The sequence below is a fragment of the Cavia porcellus genome, unplaced genomic scaffold (assembly GCF_034190915.1).
Source record: "Cavia porcellus strain 051 isolate PalLab524CR breed Dunkin Hartley unplaced genomic scaffold, mCavPor4.1 scaffold_1, whole genome shotgun sequence".
NCBI lineage: Eukaryota > Metazoa > Chordata > Mammalia > Rodentia > Caviidae > Cavia > Cavia porcellus.
The window spans coordinates 214,597,100-214,622,662 of record NW_026947484.1 but is presented as its reverse complement, the minus strand read 5'-3'; the positions used below and the strand labels follow the sequence as shown (position 1 = coordinate 214,622,662).

Below are 25,563 nucleotides of genomic sequence, written 5' to 3'. Positions count from 1 at the left end.
CATTACTCATGGTAGAAAAATGAGAATTTTGTGTAATGTGTTATGAAATACATGTGATATCCTAGTTTGTCTACTGACACTGGGGTCTTGAATCTTAAAAAAAGGCCTCCGATGAAGCAGAGGAAAGTGGATCACAGGGAAAATTGGTGGAAGCTCTCAGGCAAATGAGAATTAATCATAGGGGAAACTACCGACAACTTCTGGAGGAGATGCTGACTAGTTACAGGCTAGCTAAAGTAGAGGGAGAAGAAAGCCCTGCTGACCCAGCTGCTGCAGCTACTTCTTCGAACAGTGATGCTGGAAACCCAGTGACAATGCAGGAAAGCCATACTGAATCAGAAAGTGGTCTTGCTGAATTAGACAGCTCTAATGAAGATGCAGGGGCAAAGATGAGTGGTGGAAAAATATGACTTTTATGGGGGTAATATTTTTGTGATCTTTGATTTGGTTTACTTAGGAAGTATAATGTGTATTTATATAACCATTTTGTTATTTGAATCTTGGAAAAAACTAGTTTTATTATATTCATATAGCCTTGTTTTTTAAAAAGGCCTTTGCATACACCTTTACAAGATAGTTTTAAAGATTAACTATTTATAGAACTTTGAATTTAATGAAGTTATATGTCAATTCACACTGTATGCCAGATACTAGGTTGCCAATTATTATAGTCAGTAAATTTATACTAGATAGTATTAAAGATTACTGCTTAAAGAGATTACATTGTGGAAAACCTTGTAATGTAGAATTATACTGCTCCTTATTTTATATATCAGTACACTCATCGTTAGCTTTGTAATAAATTTGTGTTCTCTTTAGTAACTTTAGCCCCTCAAAGAATGGCTGATATTGGTGTGTAATTTTTCTTTCAAGGTTGACAATTTCTGTGTTGTTTGTTTATATTTTATATCTCTGTAGTTTTATTTTTAGAAGTTGTGAGATACTGGATGTGTGGTTATTTTTTCTTTCTCTGTATTCTTTATGAAACATAATTTTTGAAAACCTGTGTATTATTCCTATAGTTTTGGTTTGTATATTCTGTATAGCCTAACTATACATATCAAAATGTATGTCAAATAAGTGTTTAGAATGAAATTATAAGTCCAAATAAAGCATGTCATATGGAATAATCTATGCATGTTGTACTTATTCTTTAATTTTTTTTAACAACCAGGTTTGGGATGTTGAAAAACTACTCATTAGAAATTCATTTGCCTTTATATTAAAGCTAGAAAACTTTTGACTTAACTTTTTGCATTAACAAAAAGGGAAAAAATTTTTTTTAATATAAAACCTGTAAGTCTTACTCAAAATCAATTCTGTTTTATATCCTTTTTGATACAAAATATTCACGTACAGGTAGTGTGGGCATGTGAAAAAGTGAGAAAATTATCACATGAGCATTTTGAAAATGGCAGCAGTGTCAGTTTTTGTTACAAGTATTAATCAAATATTAAAGCAAGAATTATGGGCTGTTTTAAAAAAACAAATCTTTTCTTTTTTGAAAACATTTTTGAATTATGCATGGATAGTAGTTGTGGAGAATTTTTTTTTTTTTTTTTTTTTTGGGTCTTTTTCCTTTTTATCGGTACCGGGGATCGAACTCACGACTGCCTGCTTGCAAGGCAGGCATTTATGCCACTGAGCTAAATCCCCAGCCCCCTGTGGAGAAATTTTTAAAAAACAATTTTTTGATCAGTAAAACATTGACTTTTTCTCTTGCTATTTGCATATCATGTATTTAAAGTCAATTAAATTACCATAGTTTGAGACTTCAGAATCTTCAGATGTTGTAGTTGATGTCTCGATCTATTTTTCCAATGCCAGAATATTTTTAAGTATTTTGAAAAAGAAGGCGGCATTCGGTGGAGAAGAGAGAAAAACCCCAAGCAGTTATCGATCTACATTAGTTAGATCCCTCTGTATACACACAATATACGTGCAATACACATACCTCTTTGTAAAAGTACCTTTTCAGACAAAGAAAGGCAGGTAATTTGTTCACCTAATTTTGTTTTCTTTTGAAATTCAGTCCAACCTGGAAGTAGTATAGGTAAATAATAATAATATTCTTCCTTTTCTCTTCCTGTAGGGTGCTGGAGATCTAGAAGACTCATGGTAGCCTTATAAACCTTCTAAAATGCTTTTGATTCTGAAAATTGGGGGAAAAAACTTTTAATCACAATTTTCTTCAATACAAGGGAAAAATATTCTTGTGGATTCCCAACGTTTTGTGATATGATCAGAAAATCATTAGCATTTCCCATCATTTGTTCATATTTGTGTTTTCTGATAATTGCCACTCATAGCATTGCCTGTACAACAGTATTTTTTGCCAACCTCAGGCATAACGGTTATATCTGTATTTGAACTTTTTACCCTAGAAACTAATGGAATTATTTTACCACAAATCAACAAATGTGCCTGAGGTGCATGGGAATATAGTTAGCTATACTCTGAAGATACATTATGGCTTTTTAAAAACAGCACACAACATATAAGCATGTAAGAGTAAAGAATTGTATGAGATATTTCTTTTTTTGATTCACAGAGTTGGAAGCCTATTGCAGTTCTGTAGCTTGGAATTTCATTTGAACAATTTACTATAGAATATGTATTTATTAATTGTTATTTAATTTTTTTCCAATTTTACCTGTATTACCAACTGGGTTCTCTGATAATGTCCAAATTGTATTGTTGCCTTGCTTCAAGATACAGTGTATTCGGCAATAATATTATAAACCTTTACAAATTTTATGCATGTATCTCACTACATCCTTCAACTTTTACTAGAAAATCTTTTGAAACAAATGGATTAATTTATGCCTATTTATAATTTGCTTTGACATCTCACTGCTGCAAATTCTTTTAAATGAGATTTGCCTTTATAATGTAAATTGTGATTATTTTTGTTTTACATGTGGGTTTCTATAGTTTTAATTTTTTCAGCTTTTAAGATACAAGTTTTATGTAATTTGGTATAATTTTTAACTGTATGTTATTTTAAAAGCTCAGAATATCACATTGAAATTACTATAAATACATTTAAAATTATCTATTTTAAATCTAAGGAAATATTACAGAGATATTTTCATGGGTTCAGTAACCTTTCATTTTATAACATTGGGCACGGTACAGAGTGGTTGTCACATAAGGTACTTGAAGATTATTTAGTTTAATTCTATTTTTACAGTAACTTTGAATTCTTAAATTCTTCTAAGTTTTGCATGTATTAAATCTGACTAATGCTGAACATGAAGAGTAAAGTATTTATCTAAGAGTTACTGGGGCAGAGGTCATGAATGTATCCATTTATACATGGTTTACATGTTGTGGATGCTTTTGTAAACATTTTCATATATGTTTAAATTGTGTTTCAGTAAGTTGTAGTAGCCTTTGTGTGTAGTTTAAATGAGTCATCATTTGGTCCTGTGTGAAACGGAATTCATGGTATTTTCTGTAACATTTTCCTGAAACTGTTTCTGGAGAGCCACACATTTGAATACAGTCAGCTGTCCTGATCACTTGATTTATTGTATATCTGATTTTTTTGGTCTCAAAGGAATTACTGCCACAATATATTTTATTTATTCTTTAGATTTTAGCTTTGTAAGTTAAAATGCTTTACATGATGGTGTTACAAGCTATTTGTCCCTTACTGGGTTTGGGGGGTTGGTAAAAGATAGGGAATGAAGAATGCAAAAATGGTTTATTGTTCCTACTGTCCACTCTGATCCAACCCTGTACTGATAGTACTTTCCAGTATGATATTGTGATGTTTCATACAATGCAGTGAACATAACCAACTTGTTACCTAAATAAAGACTTGATTTAAAAAAAAGTGTGACATTACTATTTGGTGTACACGTCAAAGTTAAAAATCTGATTTTGAATGTTATTTCAGATATCTTACATATTTAGCATAATTGTCAACATTTCCATACAAAACCATATAGATGAATTCTAACTCTAAAGAATTAGCCAGACCATATAGTACAATACTAAGTAGCTCCTTGTCCACTCCAAAGCCTCTTTCTCAAAGCTGTGCATGGTGGTTCATGCCTGTAATCCCAGCGCTTGGAGGCAGAGGCGGAAGGTGCAGCCTATCCCGGTCCCAGGCCAGCCCAGGCTGCGCGGCAAGCTGAGGCCAGCCTGAACTACAAAGCAGGACCTTGTCTCAACAAACAAAAAAACTCTCTTTTAATACTTGAGGGAAAACAAAGCTGTCTTTCAGTGGAGTTAGTGGCCCTCAAAACAGAAATAATGTATGACTTAACAAAGAAAAACCCATGTTTTGTGTTTACTTATCTAAATTCCCTAGTCCAGCTGTTCTCAAACATTGTGATCTCAGGGTCCACTTAAAAATTGAATTTTCTTAAAGAACTTCTGCTTTTGTGGGTTGTAGCTATTGTTATTTAATATGTTAAAAGTTAAAACTGGGAAATTTTGTATATTATTATGAAACTTACATGGTAATATAAAATTGTTTTATGAAAAATAATTTTCCAGTTCTAAAAAATTTAGTGTAAAAAGTGAAACTGGTTTTTATTTTTATTGTTGGGTTTGCAGTCTCATACCTGCTTTTGTGTTTGATTGGTTGCAATGTGTTACATTGTTTGAAGTATATAAAGGAATCTGGCCTAACACAGATACATAGCATACATACGTGTTTTACTATTTTCTTTTTTGGTACTGGGAGTCAAACTCAGGGCCTCACCGTTGCCACGTGGGTGCTGTGCCACTGAGCTACACCCCTGGCCCGTGAAGATATTTTAATAGGTCCGGGTAATGGTGGATATCAAAATTTGACAGCATAGTTTATTGAAGATTATCATTGGCAACAAATATTGTCAGTTGTTTTCCTTAAGTGACAGGCATACTTCATTTATTTTAGAGGAAATGTCTTCTGAATAACCATAGTCTGCCAGTCATTCTTTGAAGTTAGTAATTATGTTCTGTGAAAAGTGGCTAGTTCAGTTCACAGCTCAGATAATAGCACAAGAGACAGCATTGCACGTGGTTTTGGATATGCTTTAGAACCAGGACTTATCCCATAAGGTATTCAAAAGCTGTTTACCCAAGAATAGAGTTCAATAAAGTAAATTTTCTCAAGTTTCATCAAGAGCCTTGTTAACTCAAACTGTCTCCTACCATATTAGTATATGGCTAACCTAATTATATAGTTAACTGATAACATTATTATGAGCCATTGTCTTGATTCGTGCTCTCAGGTACTTGCACTTTTACCTACTGATTATTTTTTTACATAATCAGAGCAGATGTCAGTGTGTTAAAAAAATATAAACTGTTAGAATTACTTTAAAAAATGTTCTTATTTCGTGGACTTCCTTAGAAGGTTCATTGGGGTTTCCAGTATTTTATATTTGCTTGCTTCCCTGGTCTTTTTTTAAAGCTTCATCATGTCTTAATCATGAAATATCAGTGTGTAATGGGTACATCTTAAGACATCTAAGTATGATAAGATTTACCAGAGGTGGCTGGATGTTCACTCTTAACACTGGAACTTTGAAAGCAAGATACGCAAGGTGGAAAATTTAATGGTTTTTGAAAGATTAACTTTTTCTAGAAGATTTTTGTGATATATTTAAATTCGAGAACTATGTGATTTAAGCAATAATTTAAACAATTTAATTTTGTATGACATTTATATTGAGGTAATTTTTAATCTTTCGTCTTCAAGTCATGATCTGTAGATATGTGTTATTTCCTTAGAAATTTCTCACCTTTGGGAATTGAATGTCTAAATTCATTTACCATGACTGAGATGTTACAGCAGGTCAGCCAGTTAAAGGTTAGTGCTTGGACTTAAAAAAAAAAAAAAAATGATGTCCACAGAACCTTACAGTGAGTATTTTTTGTTAGGTGTTCCATTTTTTTTCTGAATAAAAATAAAGGATAATTTCCAAGAAGTTGTAAAGTTTTTAGAAATTTACTCAATCTCTGTCATATGTAGGTGTTTTTTGCCCAGTGGTGAATATGTGTTGAACTCAGTTTTATTTTCAGATCTGTGAGATTTCTTTGAATTTTGTCTTTTTAACGTGGTCAGCCATTAGTTCTCTCAAGAAACAAAGCAAAATTTAAAACTAGATACTGATATGTCAAATTGTTTTCTAAGATTTGTTTTTAAATAACATCTCGTGAAGGAAAAACAAAGCATCTTAAGTGACAGATGTGCCTGTGCCACTTGTATATAGTCAATCTTCCTCTCCCCTCCCCCTCTCCTGCCCTTCCTTTACTCTCCCCTCCCCCCTTTCTCCTCCCTCTCCCACCTTCCTTCCCACCTGCCCCTCAAGGTTGTATTGAAGATTGAAGCTGGAGCTTTGCATGTGGTAAATACCCTTCCATTCAATGACACACCCCCTTTTTGTCTGCAGAGTCTTGCTAAACTGCCTGAGCTGGCCTTGAACTTGGAATCCTCTACCCTCAGTATCCCAAATAGCTGGAATTATAGGTTGTAACCCGATGCCAGCCAGTTGTAATTTCTTAATTCCCAAATTAGCAATTTTTGAGAGTTGTGTATTCTTAGAAAAAACTTAGGGATTTTTCTTCCTGTATAAAAATTCTTGTGCTGTCATGCCCGTTGAAATCCTTTTTCCTATCTAGACCTAAGAATTACTTGTTTTAATCACAACGGAAGCAATAACACTTTGGTTAACCTTGTTTCTATAATATTAGCCTAACATTTAGACCATAAATTAGAGCCTCTTCGCATTACAAAGTGCTTGAAATGTTGGGATCAGACCAGATAGAAATAAGTATTCTGATGTATGAATCAAGTCTTTGTTTCAAACTATGAATGTCTTACAGAAAACAAAGTGTATTTTCTAAAGCCTTGAAACATACACAAACCAGAGAAGATATGTTACCTGTGTTAACCTGAATTGTATTTGCTTCTGTCATTGAAATTTACCTTAGGCTGGCCATCAAATTTCTTTTGCTTTCCTAATTTTACTTTATCTTGATTTTATATTTCCAAAAAGAATTTAAAATTGTATTTCCTTTTGTTGATATTTCACTTGTATTTGAAATAGTCTGGCTTAAGTATTGGGGAGAAACATTTGATGAGTATTTTTTCAAACATTTTATTTAGAAAGCTGAATATTGTATAATGAAAAATATTATAATTTATAGTAGCTGATCCCTAGATGTGCAGAAAATTCATCGTATTTGCAAGACACTAAGCATTATGACCAGTTTCAGGATTTATTTTCATTGCAATTGTACACTTACTTGCTTAGAAGCATTTTAGTGGGTGTGACTGGAGTTGTCACTTTTGGGGAAGGGTGTAGCAGGATTGAACTCAAGACCTCTTGCACTTGCCAAGGCAAGTTGTCACTTTTTAAAGCTCATTTGCCCTTTTTTGTTGTCATTTGGTATTTTTCCTATTTTATTTTGGGAGTTACTCTGTAAACCCTAAAGAAAACACTAATTGTCTATTTCTTGTGATGCTGTTAACTGAACCTATGGTCTTGACTATATTAGCCAAGCACTTTAGCACTGTGCTTCACCTTGTCATAACTGTTTCTTTTTCCCATTGTTAGGATGATTTGTGTGTTAGGTATGATGTGATTTAGAGAAGTGTGTATAATGACCTGGCTCGCTACTAACAGAATAAATTGCTTGTTTGGGCAGGATCACCACTTCCTACTGGCATTCCTGCCTGTGGTATTTTCTGTTTCAGTTTTTTTCTGCTGGACAGATGCTTCTGTTAACTAATACTTCGTTTCATGCTCAAGTATAACAGATATGTTCTCCTAATTTACAAGTGAGGGTGCTTAGTTTTAGAGTTAGAGGACTAATTGTTTCTGTTATCTATTGAATATCCACAACACTAGTGGAAACTGAAATGTCTTTTACGTATAAACCAAATCAGAGGTTTACAGTTACTTCCCCCTCCCTTGACTAATAACCATTGTCTAGAGTGTTGGAGACAGTGATTTCTGTGGTGATTAAATGTGTTAATTATCTCCATATTGAAAATACTTGGGTATGCCGTGGAGGTGAAGAGGACCAGTGTATGGGTCTGATACCGCCCCATGTGAAAGTGTACACTTCCTTCCGGTGGTGTACTCAGTATGAAGAGATGATTTTGCTTCATTCTTAACTCTTGAAGGCATAAGTTACGATTTATTTTTGACAAAATTCTACAGTAGCATGAGTTAAAGGACAGTGGATTTTCGTGGGATTTTACTTATTGCTGAATCCAGGAAGTTGATGTAGTATAAAGCTTATTTTAAATATTATTTAATGTTTGCTATTTTAAATGACCTCAGATAAGACAAGGAGAGTACTTTGGCTGTATTGAGGTACACTCCTAAATCGAAAATTACTGGATTTATTTAATTCCTGGAGTTAAAAGTTCCTTAGGAGTCTATAAAACTGTCATAAAGACTTCATATTTTAGGATTTTTATACCCAGAAATAAACTAATAGCCTTAGGAATTCTCATGTATCCCAGGCTTTCTCTAAAGTGTTATTTCCAGAGGAAATTACTGGGATTTCAAATTTCAACCTCCAGAGCTTTTCTGCTTTTTTTCTATTTTATGTGTTTGGCTTGCATCTAAGGTTTCTTTTGAATCAAACTTCTCGACTTTGAAAAGTTTGGAAATCTGCAGGCTGTGAGAGTGTATATATGACTAGACAAATGCAACGAGACTTAGAAGAAAGGAAAATTGGCAGAAGCATGTGGCTAAGCTGTGAGCGATATTTGCAGATTTGGATTTGGTGCTCTATCCAAAATTGTGGTAGGTGAGTTTGGTGCCCCATGAAAGGAAAATGGGTTTGGAAAGAGTCAAACATCAGCAGGAAATGTCAATCACTATTTCATGAACCACATGTCTACCCACCATGGATGGTTGTAGAAGGGACATTGTGGGAAGGAAATTAGGGTTTTTTTTTCTAACCCCATTTTTAAATGTGTGTGTGTGTGTGTGTGTGTGTGTGTGTGTGTGTGTGTGTGTGTGTGTTTGAGGCAGGGTCCTGCTCAAGGACTGGCCTTCAACTCTATATAGCCCAGGCTGGCCTTAACTTAAAAGTGATCCTCCTGCCTTAGCTGAGTGCTAGGATTACAAGTGTGCACCATCACACCGAGCTTTCAGCTTACTTGCTAACGTTACTGCTTTTCTATTCTCTTCTGTAAAACAGGCTAGTTGTTATATACAATAAAAACCATACACTAGTCCATTGTGTGGTTGTTCCACCATGTAGTTACTTATTTCCCCACTGAGGTGTATGAAGGCTGATCAAAAAATAGTATTTAAAATTTCTTACAGTAAAAGTTGTTGCCATGAATCCCCTTCAAAATAGTCATCTTTGCTTCCAAAGCGCTGCATCCTTCTTGCCACTCTAGGAAGCAGTTCCGGAAGCCCTCTTCCCTGTCTGGGGGGTGTGATCAAAACATCAATGCTGCTGCCCAGTGCCGTCCAGTGAGAAGGCAGGCTTGTAAAACATCACTGTGTGTCCTTATCCGCCTTATTCCCTGGGACTGGCATCATGCAATTCTAAAGTCAAAGTGACCACAAGAGGTAATTGTTTTAAATCGACTCTGGACATGGAGGCAGCTACAGCATTGTTACTGAAGACACTTTAAACCACTGCACAGGTTATCCTAGCATGTAGTGTTTGAGTACAGGTACTGATGTGTCCTCTAGACTTGGTTTTTCTGAAAACAAGTCATTGGGTATGTACCTCTAACACAAGTTAGCATCGCAATAGCATTACCCTAAACTTTCTCCTTCCATCTTGTCTCATCTTCAGTAACTGATGTTGTTGCACTTTAAATTTGCCAGTCAGATGTGCATACAATAATGTTTCAGATGCTTGTGTCTGTAATCCCAGAATTTGAGCCTGAGGAAAGAGAATTGAAAGTTTGAGGTGAAACTTAAGTATTTTAGAGAGACCCTATCTCATATAAAGAGCTGGGGATGTAGCTCAGTGCAGAGGTCCTGGGCTTAACTTCCAGTACCATAAAACTAATTTTTAAAAAGCCCTCATACAGTTTGCCTTTTTGATTACCTCTGAAGAGCATCGTTTTCTGCTTGTGTTGGTCTTTGAGCTTTCTCTAAACTGAATTGTCACATTCTGTGCATAATTTTCTTTGGAATTTGTCTCTTTCCCTTTTATTTGTAGTACTGTTGTTTGGGGATCAAACCCATGTCCTCACATCTGCTAGGTGAGGTCTTGTGCTGTAGTAGTATTTTAACATTCTGGACACTGATCCTTCCCGTGTGAGTTGCAAGCCTCTGTTTTTGTTTTCATGTGCTTATTTTCACTTAGTATATAGAGTGTTATTAATCAATCTTGATGGTTTAGTTATTTTTCTTAGGAAATCATCAGCGGAGCTGGGGATTTAGTTCAGTGGCCTAAACGCCTGCCTTGCAAGCATGCGGTCATGAGTTTGATCTTGGGTACCAAAAGAGAAAAAAAATTCATCAGCGTCCCACACTCATGTAGTCTTTATTTTTTTAACCTTTGCACTTCTAAAGATATAATCAGATGAGCATGGTATGAGGCATTTTATGTAAATTTAAAGTTCTTTGGAGTAAAATGGGCTCTTTACTGTTTAAGATTATTCCAGAGTTATAAAAATTCTGTGTCACCTTGGGTTTTTCCTTTTTGTTTTGTTTTGGGATGTGTGAGTATGTGTGTGTGTTTTGTTTGTTGTGCAGTATGGAGGACTGAACCTTTGCACTAAGCCACATCCCCAGCCCTATTTTTTGTTTCATGACATGATCTTGCTTTAGTTGCTACGTAGCCTGGGTTGGGTTCCAATTTATTATAGTCCTACGCAGCCTCCCAGGGATCAGACAAGTGCCACACATGGCCTCTCCATGTTTGCTCCACTGTTCTTCCAGCCTTGGCTGCTGTAGTCAGACAGGGAAGAAGGACACTTGCAACTGTAGCATAATCCTTGGCCCAGATAGCAGTTGTCCCGGGCGTGATACAGAGTCATTCCTGCAGTATTAGAAAAGTGTTTTTTTGCCTCAAGCATATATATTTAGCTTTCAGATCAGTCTTGAATTTACTGTTGTGTAATGTATAAACTCAGGATTTTTTTTTCATATATCTGGTAAATTGTGTCAGTACAGTGCTACTGCTGTCCAAAATCAGTTTCCCAACCATGTGTCAGCCCTTTCTAGTGTCCATGTTCTGTGTCTGTTTGCCTAACCTTGGACAGATACCACGCCATATTAATTACTATAGTCTTGTCAGCATTAATTCCTGGCAGGCAGTATTCTATTGTATTTACATCTAGTTTCTGTTTTTATTGTTATTTTGCTTATTTATTGGTACTGGGAATCAAACTTTGGACCTCCAGCTTGCTAGGCAGGCGCTGCACCACTGAGGTAATTCCCTGGCCCCTATGTAGTTCCTTTTAATAAAAATTAATAATCTATATTATTTCTAATTTGTAACAGCTTGAATCCATTTGGAGATCTAGTATTGAAAATTACTCACCTCCCTATGATAAAGTACTTTGTGCATTCCACTTGTATATTTATGATTCATGTTGCTCCTTCCAAAACACCTACCAGAACTCCTTTCCTTTCCCTATAAGGCTGAGTTTGTATCAGTGCTGTGCTAAGGTTCTTTGGAACTAAAAGGAAAATTCAGTAGAAGTAAGTCATTTAAAATGCTGATATGACAGTTTTTATTTGCTTTGATATTTTTGGATGCTGTATTGACACAATCACTCCTTAAATTCTGTCCCCAAGGCAAGCACTCTGTGTGGTTCCAGCTGATTAGTATGTGAATTCCTAGGCCTTTGAAGTGACTTTCCCTAGCTTGAGGCGGTTGTTACCAAGAAAAGATAACTGGATCTGCTAGCATCCTTAGGGCAGAACAGTTTTTCTGGGGCAGTTTAATGAAGAGAGAACTGGGCTAGGACAGAGCTGAGCTTTGGCAGCAACCTGTTGCTTGGCTTTGCTTCCTTAGGCAGTGGCCTCTTTTCATACTTTGAAGATGCAAGGCTAAAAGAAACAAAGCAAGTTGTAAAAGACTGGCTTTTATGTAAAAGGTTGTTTCCAAACTCTGCTCATTTTAAAATCTTTGATACTGACACACGTCCGAGTCAGTGGCATCTTAACAGCTAATGGGTCAGGCGTGCATCACAGTCATACCTGCTTGTACCAACTTGGCCATAACCAACGGACGTTTCAGTTCATGGTGGAGGTGTGTACACTATTGTGTTTTGTTATGACTGCACTGATTTAGCCTATGCCAGAGCAGCATTAAGATCTTTGAAATGGCTAAGCCTTAAATTTAAAACCTGTTACAGTTAAGCCCAGTGTGATGGCCCACCTATTATCCTAGTACTCAGAAGGCTGAGACAGGAGGATCACAGTGAGTTCAAGGTCACCCTAGGCTACTTAGTGAGTTTTAGGCGAGCCCGAATTACGTAAGACCCTGTCTGTATAACCAAAACAAGAACTTCAAGAATAAACCGAAAATGTTGGTAGAGTACTTTGGTAGCATTTTTATGATACATAAAAAGAATGGTACCTAAAATAATGGGATCAGAGTTGAAGTATAAAGAATTTGAGTATATAAGGTGGCTGTGCTAAGACATGCATGAGAACAGTGTGTATTAACTTTGGAACAGTGGTTACTTCCTGGAGTCCTTGGGAAAAGCTTTTCTCTTATAAAAAGATAAAGACAACCAGGAATGGTAGCACACATCTGTAATCCCAGCACTCGGAGGATTGTACATTCAAATGCAGCCTGAGTAATTTAGATACTTGGCAAGACCCTGTGTTTAAAAAAAAAAATCTGTTAAACGTCTTTAAAATCTAGGTAGAAAATATCTCATTTTAAACATTTCTGTATGCTTGGATTTCTAGTAAAGTTTTGAATTAAAAAATTGTAAAGATTACTTCATGGTTCTAACTTGTCTGCCACGAAGAGGGTGCTGATTTACAGCCCTGATAGTATGGAAGCCCAGCCTTCCCGCTTTCTCATCAGTGTGGCGTGCTGCCTATCTAGTGTATTTTCCTGGTTTAATTTCCATTTATTTGATGATTTGTGAGTGAACTTTGCGTTTCACATTTATCTAGATATATGTCACCTTTTATTAAAGAATATTCATATATATTAATTTTCTATTTACAGATCATTTTTCCTTTTGATTTCTGAGCACACTTTGTACTGAATTAAATATGACTGTGTTCCATATGTCCTGAGTTATTTCCTCCAGCTCGCCGTTGGCCTTTCAGGAGTGTAATACTGATCAGTTTGTTGTTGAAAAGGAAGGATATTGAGGGATGGCACTGAGAAGAAAGAACACCTATCCGTTCAGAAGTGACCAAATTCCTGAAAAAACACAAGCTTGATGCAGGTTCCCCACAACGCACACCCCGCCCTGCCCCTCTGCCACCCAGACTTCATGTTGTGATACTATTTCTATGGCTTTTCTTACACAAATAACTTTTTGTGCCTATTCTCATTTTCCTACAGGCAGAATAAGTAAGGGCTTTCAGTTCACCACAGTTCATAGAGGGTAAAATGCTCTAAGGTGAAGATTATTATAAAGTTACCTTTGGTCAAAAAAATATACTTTCTTCCCCCTCAAGTCAAATATAGTAGGGGGGTCTGTTTTGCTTTTTAAAAAAACGGAGTAAAGTTTAAATACTTAGATCTTAGGTGTTAAATTTGATGAATTTTGAGTAACATTCAAAACGAGAATTTTGTCATTTTTTCAGCGGTATCGGCTACCTTCAGTTGTGTACAGTGACTTTTTTCACATTTTGAGTAAGTACGTTATTTTTCTGTTATGACTTTGAACTTTTAAATAAATATAATGCACCTGGAACTGTGGATCAAAAATCTAGAATAACTTTCCCTTAACTTTGTCACTGTCTCCTTATGGCAACTATTACATAGTCAATGTTTTCTCATTCTTTGGAAATGTACTTCATTATATTCCTACATATACATGTATTTTGTGGGCATTTTGTTACTGGTTTCATGCCATCTTAATGAGCATAATTTTATCGTGCATTTTATTTACTGTCTAGTAGAGAAAATGTCCAATTCTTAGAAACACGAGTATAATCCTTCAGAACGACCTTTTTTGTTAAAAGGGGAGTAAAACAGAACAGTAAAGGGAAACAAAACAAACAGGAATAGGACGATAGGAAATCCTCCATCGTTACTCTATTGCAGAGTGTTATCCTCCAAATAGCTAGCCAGCCCACCCGCCCCAGGCCCGCAATGTCAGTCAGACAACGTAAAGGTCAGATCGCTTCAGTTGCCATCTCAGGCCGCGGCAGCTCCTTTGCTGTTCTTTCTGGTGGCCAGCAAGGCCTCTGCCGGTGCTCAGGGGGTGCTGGCCGTGCTGCTCCCCTGCCGATTGCCCCCAAGACCGGCCAGGCTTCCGCTGGCGCAGGGTTGGGGCGGGGGTTTGGGGGGCTGCCTTGCTTCCCTACTGCTTCTCCTCGAGGCCTGCGGGACTTCCGCAGCACCTAGAATGATCTTTTGAATAATACAGCCAATATTTCACTACCAAGTAAAAATCTTGTTAATAGCTGACTGTGTGCACATATGTATGAATTAATTTCGAGGCCTGATGCAGAGAGACGAGTTCCATTTTTGAACATGCTACTTTTACAGAAATGTTTATAAGACTCACAATGCTCTTTCAAAGTTTTCTCCATACAGTCTATGCGTTTTTTAAGTCCATCGGTTATTTTATATTTCTTACTGCTGTTATGAACTCTCCCCACTCACAAAAGCTCAGTTTCCTAGTAGACGATTGACTTTGTGCATTTATTCTCCACCCCCCCCCACCTCACCACACAAAAAGCGTTTCAATTTTTGTCATTCCCACCAGATGGCAGTCTTGAGCGCATCTCAATGCAAAGCGGCTGAGAACTGGTGACAAGCAATGGCTGGCTGGCCTACCAAAGAAGTCGAAGGACAAAAAGATGGTTTTATTTTGGCTTTTTTTTCTCCTCCATAAACTTAGGACAGAAATGATACCAATGTTACATATTGTAAAATTTAACCTCCTCTTAGTCTTTAATCTACAGAAGCAGAGAAGAGCTGTCACCGTGGCCTTCAAAATCACCTCTTCCCTCTTCATGCAATAAACGCGTGGTTCCTTAGCAGCACTGTGGTTCATTCCAGGGACTCTCCGGGATAAAAGGATCGCTTCAGTGTCGTTTCCCTTCTCCTGAAAGGATCATTTAAATTAGAATTACTGGATTTCTAATGTGTCTAGAAAAACGTCTTGGATTCTGGTTTTTATCTTTTCTAGATGGCTTCTGAATGATGTAGTGTTTAATGTGAATGGAAGTAGGTTTGTGACCAGTTTGTTCTACATCAATCCAAAACTTAGTGATCATCTTAAATTAGAACCTTTTTGGTTTAATTTAAGTGACTCCCAAGATCTATAATGAGGAATACAGGAAATAGTAATTACTTGGTCAGACAAGGAATTGACTCAAATATTTTCTCATACGTACGTACTCTTCCAGATGGCCAGAGGTTGTGCTTTGGGACAATACATCACCTACGCAAGGGCCTCCTCTTGTCTTTATTACAGTTCCATCGTTAATGTGCTTTTATGGTCAGAGAGGTAAACAGTCCCCCTCTCCCCGCCAGGAAGTAGATACATTCTCTATCTGAGAGATGGTATTCTTACCGCAAGAAATGTAAGAAAAAAGGGCCTCATGTTTGGTCCTGAGCACAAAAGGTACACCATAGTTAATACTTGCTATTTCAAAGGAAAGCGATGTAAGTATTCTAGGAAATTACACAACAAGCATTTTGAAGTTTAGTACATAATCTCTTAGGGAAAACCATGGAAAACTTCCCTCTCATTTTTGGATCCCTCAATAATTATGTCACGTAGTTATGTGGAATAACACACTTCTTTACTCAACTGGATTTATTCATGTTTTCTTTGATCTGAGCGTGATGTTCAGACATACTGAAATCTCAGCTGACTTGTCATGTACTGAGACAAACTTTTTTTTTTGTCTTTTTCCTTTTTATCGGTACTGAGGATCGAACTCACGATCGCCTGCTTGCAAGGCAGGCGCGTATGCCGCTGAGCTAAATCCCCAGCCCCGCTGAGACATCCTTCTTAAGAGTTCTCTTTAAGTATGATAAAATTTAATTCATTAGAATTAGGTACTTCCCACATGTTTTAGGTAGTTAGGGATAACCAGTCATAAATAAAACCATCAGTTAAATACTGGAAGGTTGACTATAAGATTATCTTTGAAAAGGAATTCCTTTAATAATTCACGATTATATTTTTTATATACAGTAACATGCACATATGATATATACATATTTCTATTTGCACATAGATTTTTGAGGACTTTTGGCTTTTTCAGAATGGAATAGACATGAATATGAAAAGATAGACTGTTTCCTATTAGACTACAATAGTATGTTTCTTTCCCAGTGTTTCTGGTAGGGAAATGTTATGCTCTTTAATGTAAGAAAAATGCCAACATCATACTTTCTAGACTGATTTTACATCGAAAATCAGCATACTACTGCTTGCCTATTCATATGAGATGACCAGGAAAAAGCAAAATGCATGTCTTGTAGTTTCACGTAGTTTCAACATGACAGTTCTGAAGATTTTACACTTGTGTGTTGTTCAGAGACAAAGGTAATGGGTCTTTTTTTCTTTTCTTTTTGGACTAGGAATCGAACTTGGGACCTTGCCCTTACTAGGCAGGTACTCGTGCCGCTGAGCTATATCCCCCACTCTTGGCCAGATCTTCAGATGTGTATTTGTGGAATCTCGACACTTGAAATACCTGAGTACAAATGCTGTCTCCCAAGTCTCTGGTCTGTCTCAGGCAAGAGTCTGTTTCCATCTTTGGGCAACTCTGTCTGTCCCAGTGGCTTCTCTGTTTCTTCCTCTCATTTACCTTGTTAAGTTTGGGGCAGATATTTAATCAGCTATTACGGTGGTTCCCCAGCCTCCCTCTGTGTTCATTATATAATCATGGCTTCAGCTGTGTTTACCATCTAGGACACTTCTCTAAACATACTTTTATTTTTTTAGTTATATACGTACTGATAATACTACAGAATGGATATGTTCATTGTGGTGTGTTAGTACATATACATGTCACATCTTAGTCTTTTTTATTTCCTTGAATCCTTCCTACTATTCTCCCCTTATCCTTTCCCATCTGCAAAATGTCTGTATTCTGATTTTCTTACTCTTAAAGTGTACAACACAGAAGTTAACATTTATAGCTAGCAGAATACTCATTCTTTTTTCCAGTTAATTCTCTTCTATTCTTCTATTTCAAAGTCCAGTGCATTAGTACTTACAAGAGCTTACAGGCCTGGGGCAAGGCTCCTCAAAAGACTGCACATGCTCTAATGAAATTTAAATCAGGACACAGAAATACACAAGATTAGCTGGTAATATCTGCCCACAGAGTCAAATGTAGAAGAGTGCAAAAGATCTCTCCACATACCAGAGATCTAAAGAATCCAGCCTAAGGCCTGATCCCACAGCAGCATCGGGTCTGTTTCTGAGGCATGTGCGATGGAAGACAGGGTCTGCGGGACAGCCCAAGGACCAGTGCAGCAGGCTAGAAAGTCTGCTGTGGCCAGCCCAGAAGCCCAGGCTGCAAGCTGCATAATTATGCTGAGAGCCAGGAGATGGCACTCAAGATGAAGACAACAGCTGCTCCAAGGAAATAACAGCCATGCTTGACAAAGGTGAGGACTGGAGCGCGTCTGTCTGAAGAGAACGGCCAAAGCTCCTCCGAGGAAAATCACAGGAAGATAGCTGAGACTTTCCCTCCTCCTCTCCTTACATATCGTCCTGACAACTGTCAGAGTGGGTCTTCCACTCCATTCAATTGGGTGTTGACAATCAACCACTGTGTCAGTATTGTACTAGCTTTTCTGACAACCAGAGTGTACTGTTTTGAGTCCTTTAAATGTAATTGTTTCTGTTGCTTCTTTTGTTTTGTTTTTGATACTGGGAGCTCAAAGCCCAGGGTCACCCGTATGCTAATAAGCTCAGGCTCCGCCAGAGCTCCACCTCCAGCCCTAACTTACTGTTTCTGTTATTTTTAGGGACATCTTACTGTTTTTAGGTACATCTCCAGTCTTCTTCTGCAAGTATGTTATGCTTCAGGAAAAGGTATTTTGTAAAACAATCTTAACCCAGCATGGTGGTGCATGCCTGTAACTGCAGCACTCTGAGAGGCTGAGGCAGGAGAGTTGTAAGTTCAAGCCAAGCAAGACCCTATCTCAAAATACACAAAATAACAATGGCAGAGAACATAGCTCAGTGGGAAGGCCTTGAATTCAATCTCAGGACTCCCAGAAAAAAAAAAGAACTACCAGTTAATCTGCAATTCGAGAAGCGAATACAGCAGTGTAGGGTGTACAGGACAGAGCAGGCCTCATCCAAGACATGTGGACTGAGGTGGTACCGCAGCTCTCCAGCAAAGTGCCTTCTGTTAAAACCAGGATAGCTAACACTGCACCAAGTGTCTGACCGGAAGCTAAGTGACTTAAGGAAGGAATGCTTTTCCTAGATTACTAGAGATGACACATGGGCAGTGGCAGCCCTGGAGTCCTCAGTTGCTCTGGGATAGGAAAGGATGTAACCTCGGTCTTTATATCCACCTTTCCTTAAAAACCGCTTTGAGAGGAGAGCAGCGGTGCTGAAGATACAGTACGGCAGGGGACTTGCACTGCACCCAGCCATCTTAAAGGGCCAGCTTTGGCTTGCCAGCTTTGAGCTCGAAGTTCTTGCAAAGGCCAGTGACATAGTCCAAATGCCCCTTTAACTCATTCTTCTGATTTCTTCAATCACTAGGGCTCAAAAAGTAACAAGTGAAAGAAATAGTTGAAAGGAGAATACTATTTTATAAATTTCTGCAGATATATGTGTCATATATGATGCATACATTGATGGCATATTCTGCACACTTTCGTATTTAAGCTATACTTTTAAAGGCTTTTTTTTTTTAAACAAAAGACCTTGGCTGGTGAATAACCCTCAGATTTGTTTACATAAGGTTTCTCTGTGTTAGTAGAACACATGAAAATAGTTGAGTAGATGTGGTGGACATGCTTTACAGTCTGAACTCAAATACAGATTACATGTCATATTGGGGGGAAAATCACTTTTGGGGAGGAGGCACCTTTGAGAAATAGGTAGCTGTTAAGTAGGAGTGAGCTGATCTGCCACAAGGAACAAAATCAAGCCTGTAAAGTTTCAAGCATAATAGAAGCTTAATCCTTGCTCAAATATGTTCCCGCCCCAGTATTCCAGATCAGTGGACTTCTATGAAAAACCGAGTTTTACCTTAGGTCTGAGCTTTGTCCGTCTGTCCTCCGTGTAAGCCAGAGAGACAGAAGGTGCTCCTGCTTCTTCAAGCTTCCCCCTGACAGTGGTGCACTCTGGTTCTGTTCACACAAGAAGGATGAGAGGGAGCCTCACTGTCACACTTGCTGTAAGTGCGTGGCTGTCTCCGCTATGACACGATTATCGTGGACGAGGACAACTGGCCATGTCTGCCACAGGCAGCTGTTCTTCAGAGCAGGAAAAACAGGTTCCACTATTTGAGCACATTAAGGGACTAGACAGAGAAAATGGATACTGATTCAACACAAGCTTCAGAAAGGCTAAGTCCACACAGCGGCCAAAATTACTAAAAAGAAATGGCAACACCATACGTTGGCAAAGATGTGTAATAACTGAAACTGTAGGAAATGTAAATGACACAACCACTTTGGAAGGGTTTGGGAGTTTCTTAGGAAAAAAATCCATACCTGTGTCATGCTGGATCAGTTCCACTTGTAGACATTTAAATAAAAAGATCTGTGCAGAGAAAGGGTTCATACAAGATTGTTGAGAGCAACTCTTCTTAATACTCAAGAGGGAAACAACCCAGGTGTTCACCACTAGAATCAAAAGTTAAAAGTAGGGTCAAAAGAAAAGATTAAATTTAGTGATCAATCTTAACTGGCTTTTGCTTGTGATTCTAGGATTGAACAACACAATTAGTGTTCTAATGAGCTCAGTAGAGCAGGATTGGCTTTATAGACAGGCAGAAGAAAGACACAACAAAAAGCAGAGTGGCTTTCTTCAAGTTATTGTCCTTGTAAGGATTAAAGCAGATAACTTCATTATTCCATGCCAACGAGCCCTTCCTGTTTGGGAATTTGGTTTTATCACTCTCCTGGTGTCTTAAAATGTCAGATAAGTAATTTTGACTTGGTGATAGGAATCTTATCATGAGTGGCTCTATTTTGATTTGGTCTATTGAGACTGGTACTGGAGTTCAGTCCAAACCAAAGACCTCCAAGAAATTTTACTTAACAATAGGTAAACTGTTGTGTAATCACACAAGAGAATGCTCTTTGGCCAGGAGCAGGGCAGGGTGTGGAGAGATTATTAATATGTACAAATTCATGTATGAATCTCAAGTCATCCTGAATCAAAGATGCTTTACACAAAACTATACACCACATGATTGTGATTAAATTTTTTTTAAAGCATAATAATTCGTGGTGGAAAATAACCCACAGTGGGTGTCTCAGTAGGAGAGACTGATTAGGAAGAGGGAGGAAGAAACCCTCTATAATGACAGGCATACTCGATACCTTCATGAGAAGTCTGGGTTATACAGATGTACACATTTGCCAAAATACAGCACAGATTCACTTAAGATTTATGTATTTTGTTGGAAGTAACTTTTACCTCAAAAGATAAAATTTATAAACAATATTACTTAAATGATATGGTTGCTGAAGTGTTTAGGAGGGAAATTAGGTATCTGCAGTATATTTTAAAACACATAAAGAAGTGATTTGGGGTTGTGGATGGGGTTTCAATGGTAAAATGCTTTCCTTGTATACACAAGGTTCTGGTTTTGATCCCTAGCACTGCGCGCGTGCACACACAAACTAAAATAGGCTGATACATGGAAGGATGCGTAGGTGGACAGATGCATGACAAAGTAGCTATATAATAAGTGTCAAGAGACTTAACAACTACCCAAGATAGAGACATGGGGACTAACTTACTCTCCTACATTATACAACCAGAAAGCCAGGCAAATATATTATGAATCAAAGATCTCTCAAAACAGTTGAAGTGTATTGGTACAATTTAGGTACACACGGTGATCACATTCATCATGGGGAATTCGTACCTCTTGATGATTTGTCTTTTTCCTTCTCATACCCTTCCCCTCCCTTCAACATCCTCTTTCCCTCCTTATTTACAAAGCTTTGTTTCCCATTTTAGCCTCCGTTTCTCAGCTTTTCTTTTCCTCCCTTCCTTTTTATCTCCTTCCCTAGTTCTTCTTTCCTTTTGAACAGACTCTTCCCAATCCATATCTTTTGTACCATTTGGTTCTTAGAAACAAAGCTTTGTGTGAAATCACCTGGGTTCTGAAACAGTCACTAGAGTAGGCAGAACAATTACAAGACATACTTAGATTTGAGAGCATTTTGTGTTTCCATAAACCAGAGCAAAACAACTTCACAGTGCAAAGGGCACTAAGAGGAATCCTTAAAAGAATGAGGAAATAGTGGTGAGGCTAAGTTATCCCCTCATGAAATGGACCTCTGGACCCATCCTTGCAAATTCTATATCTGTAAGTCAAACTGATTTATAGATTAAATGAAATCCTAATCAAAACCTTAGCAGCCATTTTTTGGTAGAATCTGATGAGCTGATTTTAAAATTTCTAGGAAAATCCTTGAGTAGCTCAAACAACTTTGATGAAGATTAAGTTAGAGGGCCTATACCATCTGGTTGTAAGAGTGACTTACAGAGCTTTAGTAATTAAGACAATGTGAGTGGGCCTGGTGGTACACATCTATAATTTCTGGTCGAGGCAGGAGGATCACTGTGAATTCAATGCCAGCCTGGGCCACGTACTGAGTTCAAGGCCAGCCTGAACCACACAGTAAGACCCTGTCTCAGAAAGTAAAAACAAACAAAAAGACATGTGATTGGTGTCAGGCTTTATATAGCAATGGGACGTAATAAAAGTCCAGAAAGAGACCCATCTATGTATGTCACTTGAATTTGAACAAAGATGACAGGAGAACTCAAGGGAACAAAAGCCTGCTTACATATGGTTTGGAACACATATTAACCATATGTAACCACACCAATCACAAAAATAAACTATTTTTCCCCGCCTCCCCCCATCTCATACTACACAAGAATGGCTTAGAAGTGAATCACAGACTTAACAGAGCTAAAACTAAAATTTCTGGATGATAGAACTGGAGGATTTTGGGTGGCACAGCATGTAGGTAAGACAGCATAAAAATAATAAGCATAAAAGTAAGTGGGTAAAATATTGAATTAAATGGCTCTTTGTAAGGAAGATATATATATATATAAATGCAAAATAAACACTAGCTCACTGTTATTAGTTTCTCACTTGAGAAATATCTAATGCAAGATATATAAATATATCAGGATTTACAAGATGGGCTTATAATGGCCACTCACAGAGCCAGGTGTGGAGAGTGTGAAAGGGCTGTCTGCATGCTGGAGAGCTGAGCTCCAGACAGAAGGTGAAGGCCTGAAGCTCACTGTAATGTCCTATGCAAGCCCATATCAGGAGGCCAAAGGGTGTGCCCTGGGAGGCTGGAAGCCGGAGATGATATCCCAGGTGAAGGCAGACTGGAGCGCCTCTGAAGAAGGGAGCCTTCTTTTGTTTCCCTCTCATTCCATTCAGGCTACAAGCCTAGTGGTTGGTGCCACCCATACCCAGAGTGTGCCTTCTGTAAATCCTTTCAGCCACACCCAGGAATATGCTAATCTAATTTAGTAGAATGTTTCTTAATCAGTTAACTATCACATTCGTTATTAAGGAAATACAGGTTATTAAGGAAATGCTCACTAGAAGGAAGTTATTGAAAATTGGTATTACCAATCAGCAAGATTTTGGTGTAAATAGACCTCTCATACCTTGCTCACAGGGAGATATAAAGTTCTAGCCACATTAGGAAGCAATGTGGTAGTTTCTTATAAATGTCAGCCTTTTTTTCGATTCTGGGGTTCTTTAGACTTTTCAGGTCTTTAGTGCCCTGAACAAAGAATTGGACAAGACACACAAAAACAGTAATGAGGTTTTACATTTATCGAAGGTAGGAAAACATGTATGCTCTGCAGAGCGAGAGCAGGTCACTGTGAGAGTTCACAGTGGCCATGAGGCTAATGGCAGAGGTCCTTTGAATCCTTCATTCTTCAGGCTGAAGTCAGATCTAGGCTGTCTTATCAAAAACCTGCTTGTTTTCACATCAGAACAATTAAAAACAGTCCTTCACCTGATTATTCCCAGGTGAAGGACCTGGCAACTCTATTCCACGCACTTGACGTGGATCTCTGTGATGGACACATCATGCCTGCCTGCTCAGCCAGCTGGCCATGCCCTAACCTCTGGCTTCATTATAACTCAGCAATTCTACTCCCCTTTACCTAAGAGAAATGAAAACGTATTCGCACAAAAGTTGTATACGTGAATATTGGCAAAAATTTGTGAGCTGTGTACTTGTGTACATGAATATTTACAAAAACTTGTTCATAGATGTTCATAAAATCTTTATTTATAAAGTTCCAAATTAGAAACACCCCAAAAATCTGTTAACTGGTAAATGGATAAACCATATCCAAACAATGCTTATTTAGCATAAGAATGAACAAACTGCGAATACATTCAGCAACCTGAGTGAATCTCAAAAACATCCTAGACAGACACCATGGACTAAGGACTACATAAATTTATGTGTCTTAAAAAACTAAAAAAGACAAAATTGTAGTGACAAGAAACAGATCAGATGTTTCCAAGGGCTTTGCTAGAGGAGGAATCTTTGAAAATTGAAGGAACTGTTGTAGATCGTGGTGGTGGTGATTACATATCTGCACCCTTGTATCAAAACTCAGCCACCAGGTGTGGTGGAACACGTCTGTGATCCCAGCCATCTGGGTGACTGAGGGAGGACAATAACAAGTTTAATCGAATCTGGGCAATTTTTTGAGTTGATGAGACCCTGACTCAAAATGAAAAAGGGCTGGGGGTTTAGCTTAGTGTGAAGGGCCTGAGTTCAATCTTTCATTACTGCCAAGAAGAAAAAATTAAAAAATCATACATTTCAAAGTGATAAGTATATATTTATACCTCATTAAGTTTGTAGTACTTTAAAAAAAGAATGTAGATGTTGGGTTTATAGTATTCATTATAAATTCTTCTAAATCTACCCAATAAAATTTGATAATTTTCTTTTAAAATATGCCAAGAAATAGGAACTTGAGATGAAAGCCAGAAGAGTGCTACATATTTTATGCCTTGAGGGACTTTTCATGTGAAAATTTTCATGTGACCTTGTTTAAGGTAAGTCGCCACAGAGATTTACTATATATATTTATTTGATACTTATGTAGCTATATTTGAATGTATTTATTAACTTCAATTATTTAATGACTTTCTTGATCAATTGTTGGGACGATGGTGTGGTTGGAGTAGGGAACAAAGTTAACAGAATGCTTTAGCAAATAACCCATTTAAATGGGCTGAATTCTATGATCATGAAATTCATTGAGGCCACTTTTATTTTATAATCTGTTATGGTTTGTGACTAGATTTCCCCCCAAAGTCTTGTGCAGTCATGGGGGCAAGGTTTTTGGAAGTCACTGACTCCAGAGTGTGTGACTGATTTGTAATGCAGTGCTGGGTTAATGGTGCTGGCATTATGGGTGTGAGTGCTACCTCTACCCGAGGACAGGAGCCTGCATACAGTATAAGGGGCAGACCGAGGCTTGTCCTGTCTTCTGTCTTGTTGCTTCTGCTGTCTTCCACTGCCATGAATTGTTGCCTCTGTGCCATGTGCCCTCCTACCTTGGAGCCAGCTGGTTACAGACTGAAACCTCTACAAACTGTGAATTAAATAAACCTTTCCCCTTTAACTTTAAGTATCAGGTATTTTGTGTCAGCAATAAGAAAATTATCTAAGGTATAATCTTATGTGCCATCCTCACTCAACAATCAGGAAGACCTGACGATGAAATCTAACTTCAAAATATTGTAAAAGTAATTAAAATTGTATTGGAATCCTATTATACATGTTGTCTGTAGTTTTCTTCTTCTCAAAAGCCACTATTTTGTAACCTTTTAAGAGAATGTGTCATAGAATCTTCTCTACTGCCCAAAACAAACACTTTCATGTGGTACTAAAATGCCTTCATTTTATTTAATATTCATTCCAACGTCTCTTCAAGTTTAGGAGTGTAGAATCCTAAGTAAAGATTGTTACCCAAAGACTGATCATGCTATTAAACCCAGCATCACATACTTTTTTTTGTTTTTTTTGTTTTGCTTTTTTGAGATAGTCTTGCTTTGTAATTCAGTCTGGCTTTAAATTCATAGTCTAGGCTGGCCTTGATTTTGCAGCAGTCCTCCTGTCTCTGCCTTCTGAGTGCTGGGATTACAGGTATGTACCACTACACCTGGCTGGCATCACATCCTTAATCCCAGCGTGACATCTCTAGACCAGCCACCTCCTAAAAGCCCCACCTTG

General features: G+C 37.7%; 1 protein-coding gene across 3 annotated transcripts in view; it reads left to right on the top strand.

Moving 5' to 3' along the window:
• The window catches only part of Ppm1b (protein phosphatase, Mg2+/Mn2+ dependent 1B), a 94,025-nt gene extending 68,923 nt beyond the window's left edge, over positions 1-25,102 (top strand). Inside the window, exons 6-7 of one of the 3 annotated variants that reach the window (XM_063229186.1) lie at positions 13,719-13,767; positions 14,849-25,102. In XM_063229186.1, coding sequence (XP_063085256.1) covers positions 13,719-13,767; positions 14,849-14,886 — 87 coding nt within the window. In that variant the 3' untranslated portion in view covers positions 14,887-25,102. Of the gene's footprint in view, positions 1-104; positions 1,135-2,092; positions 3,842-13,718; positions 13,768-14,848 lie in introns of those variants that run through there. The other 2 variants (XM_005005060.4, XM_003473056.5) reach the window with 2 other exon arrangements.
• Positions 25,103-25,563: the final 461 nt, after the last annotated feature.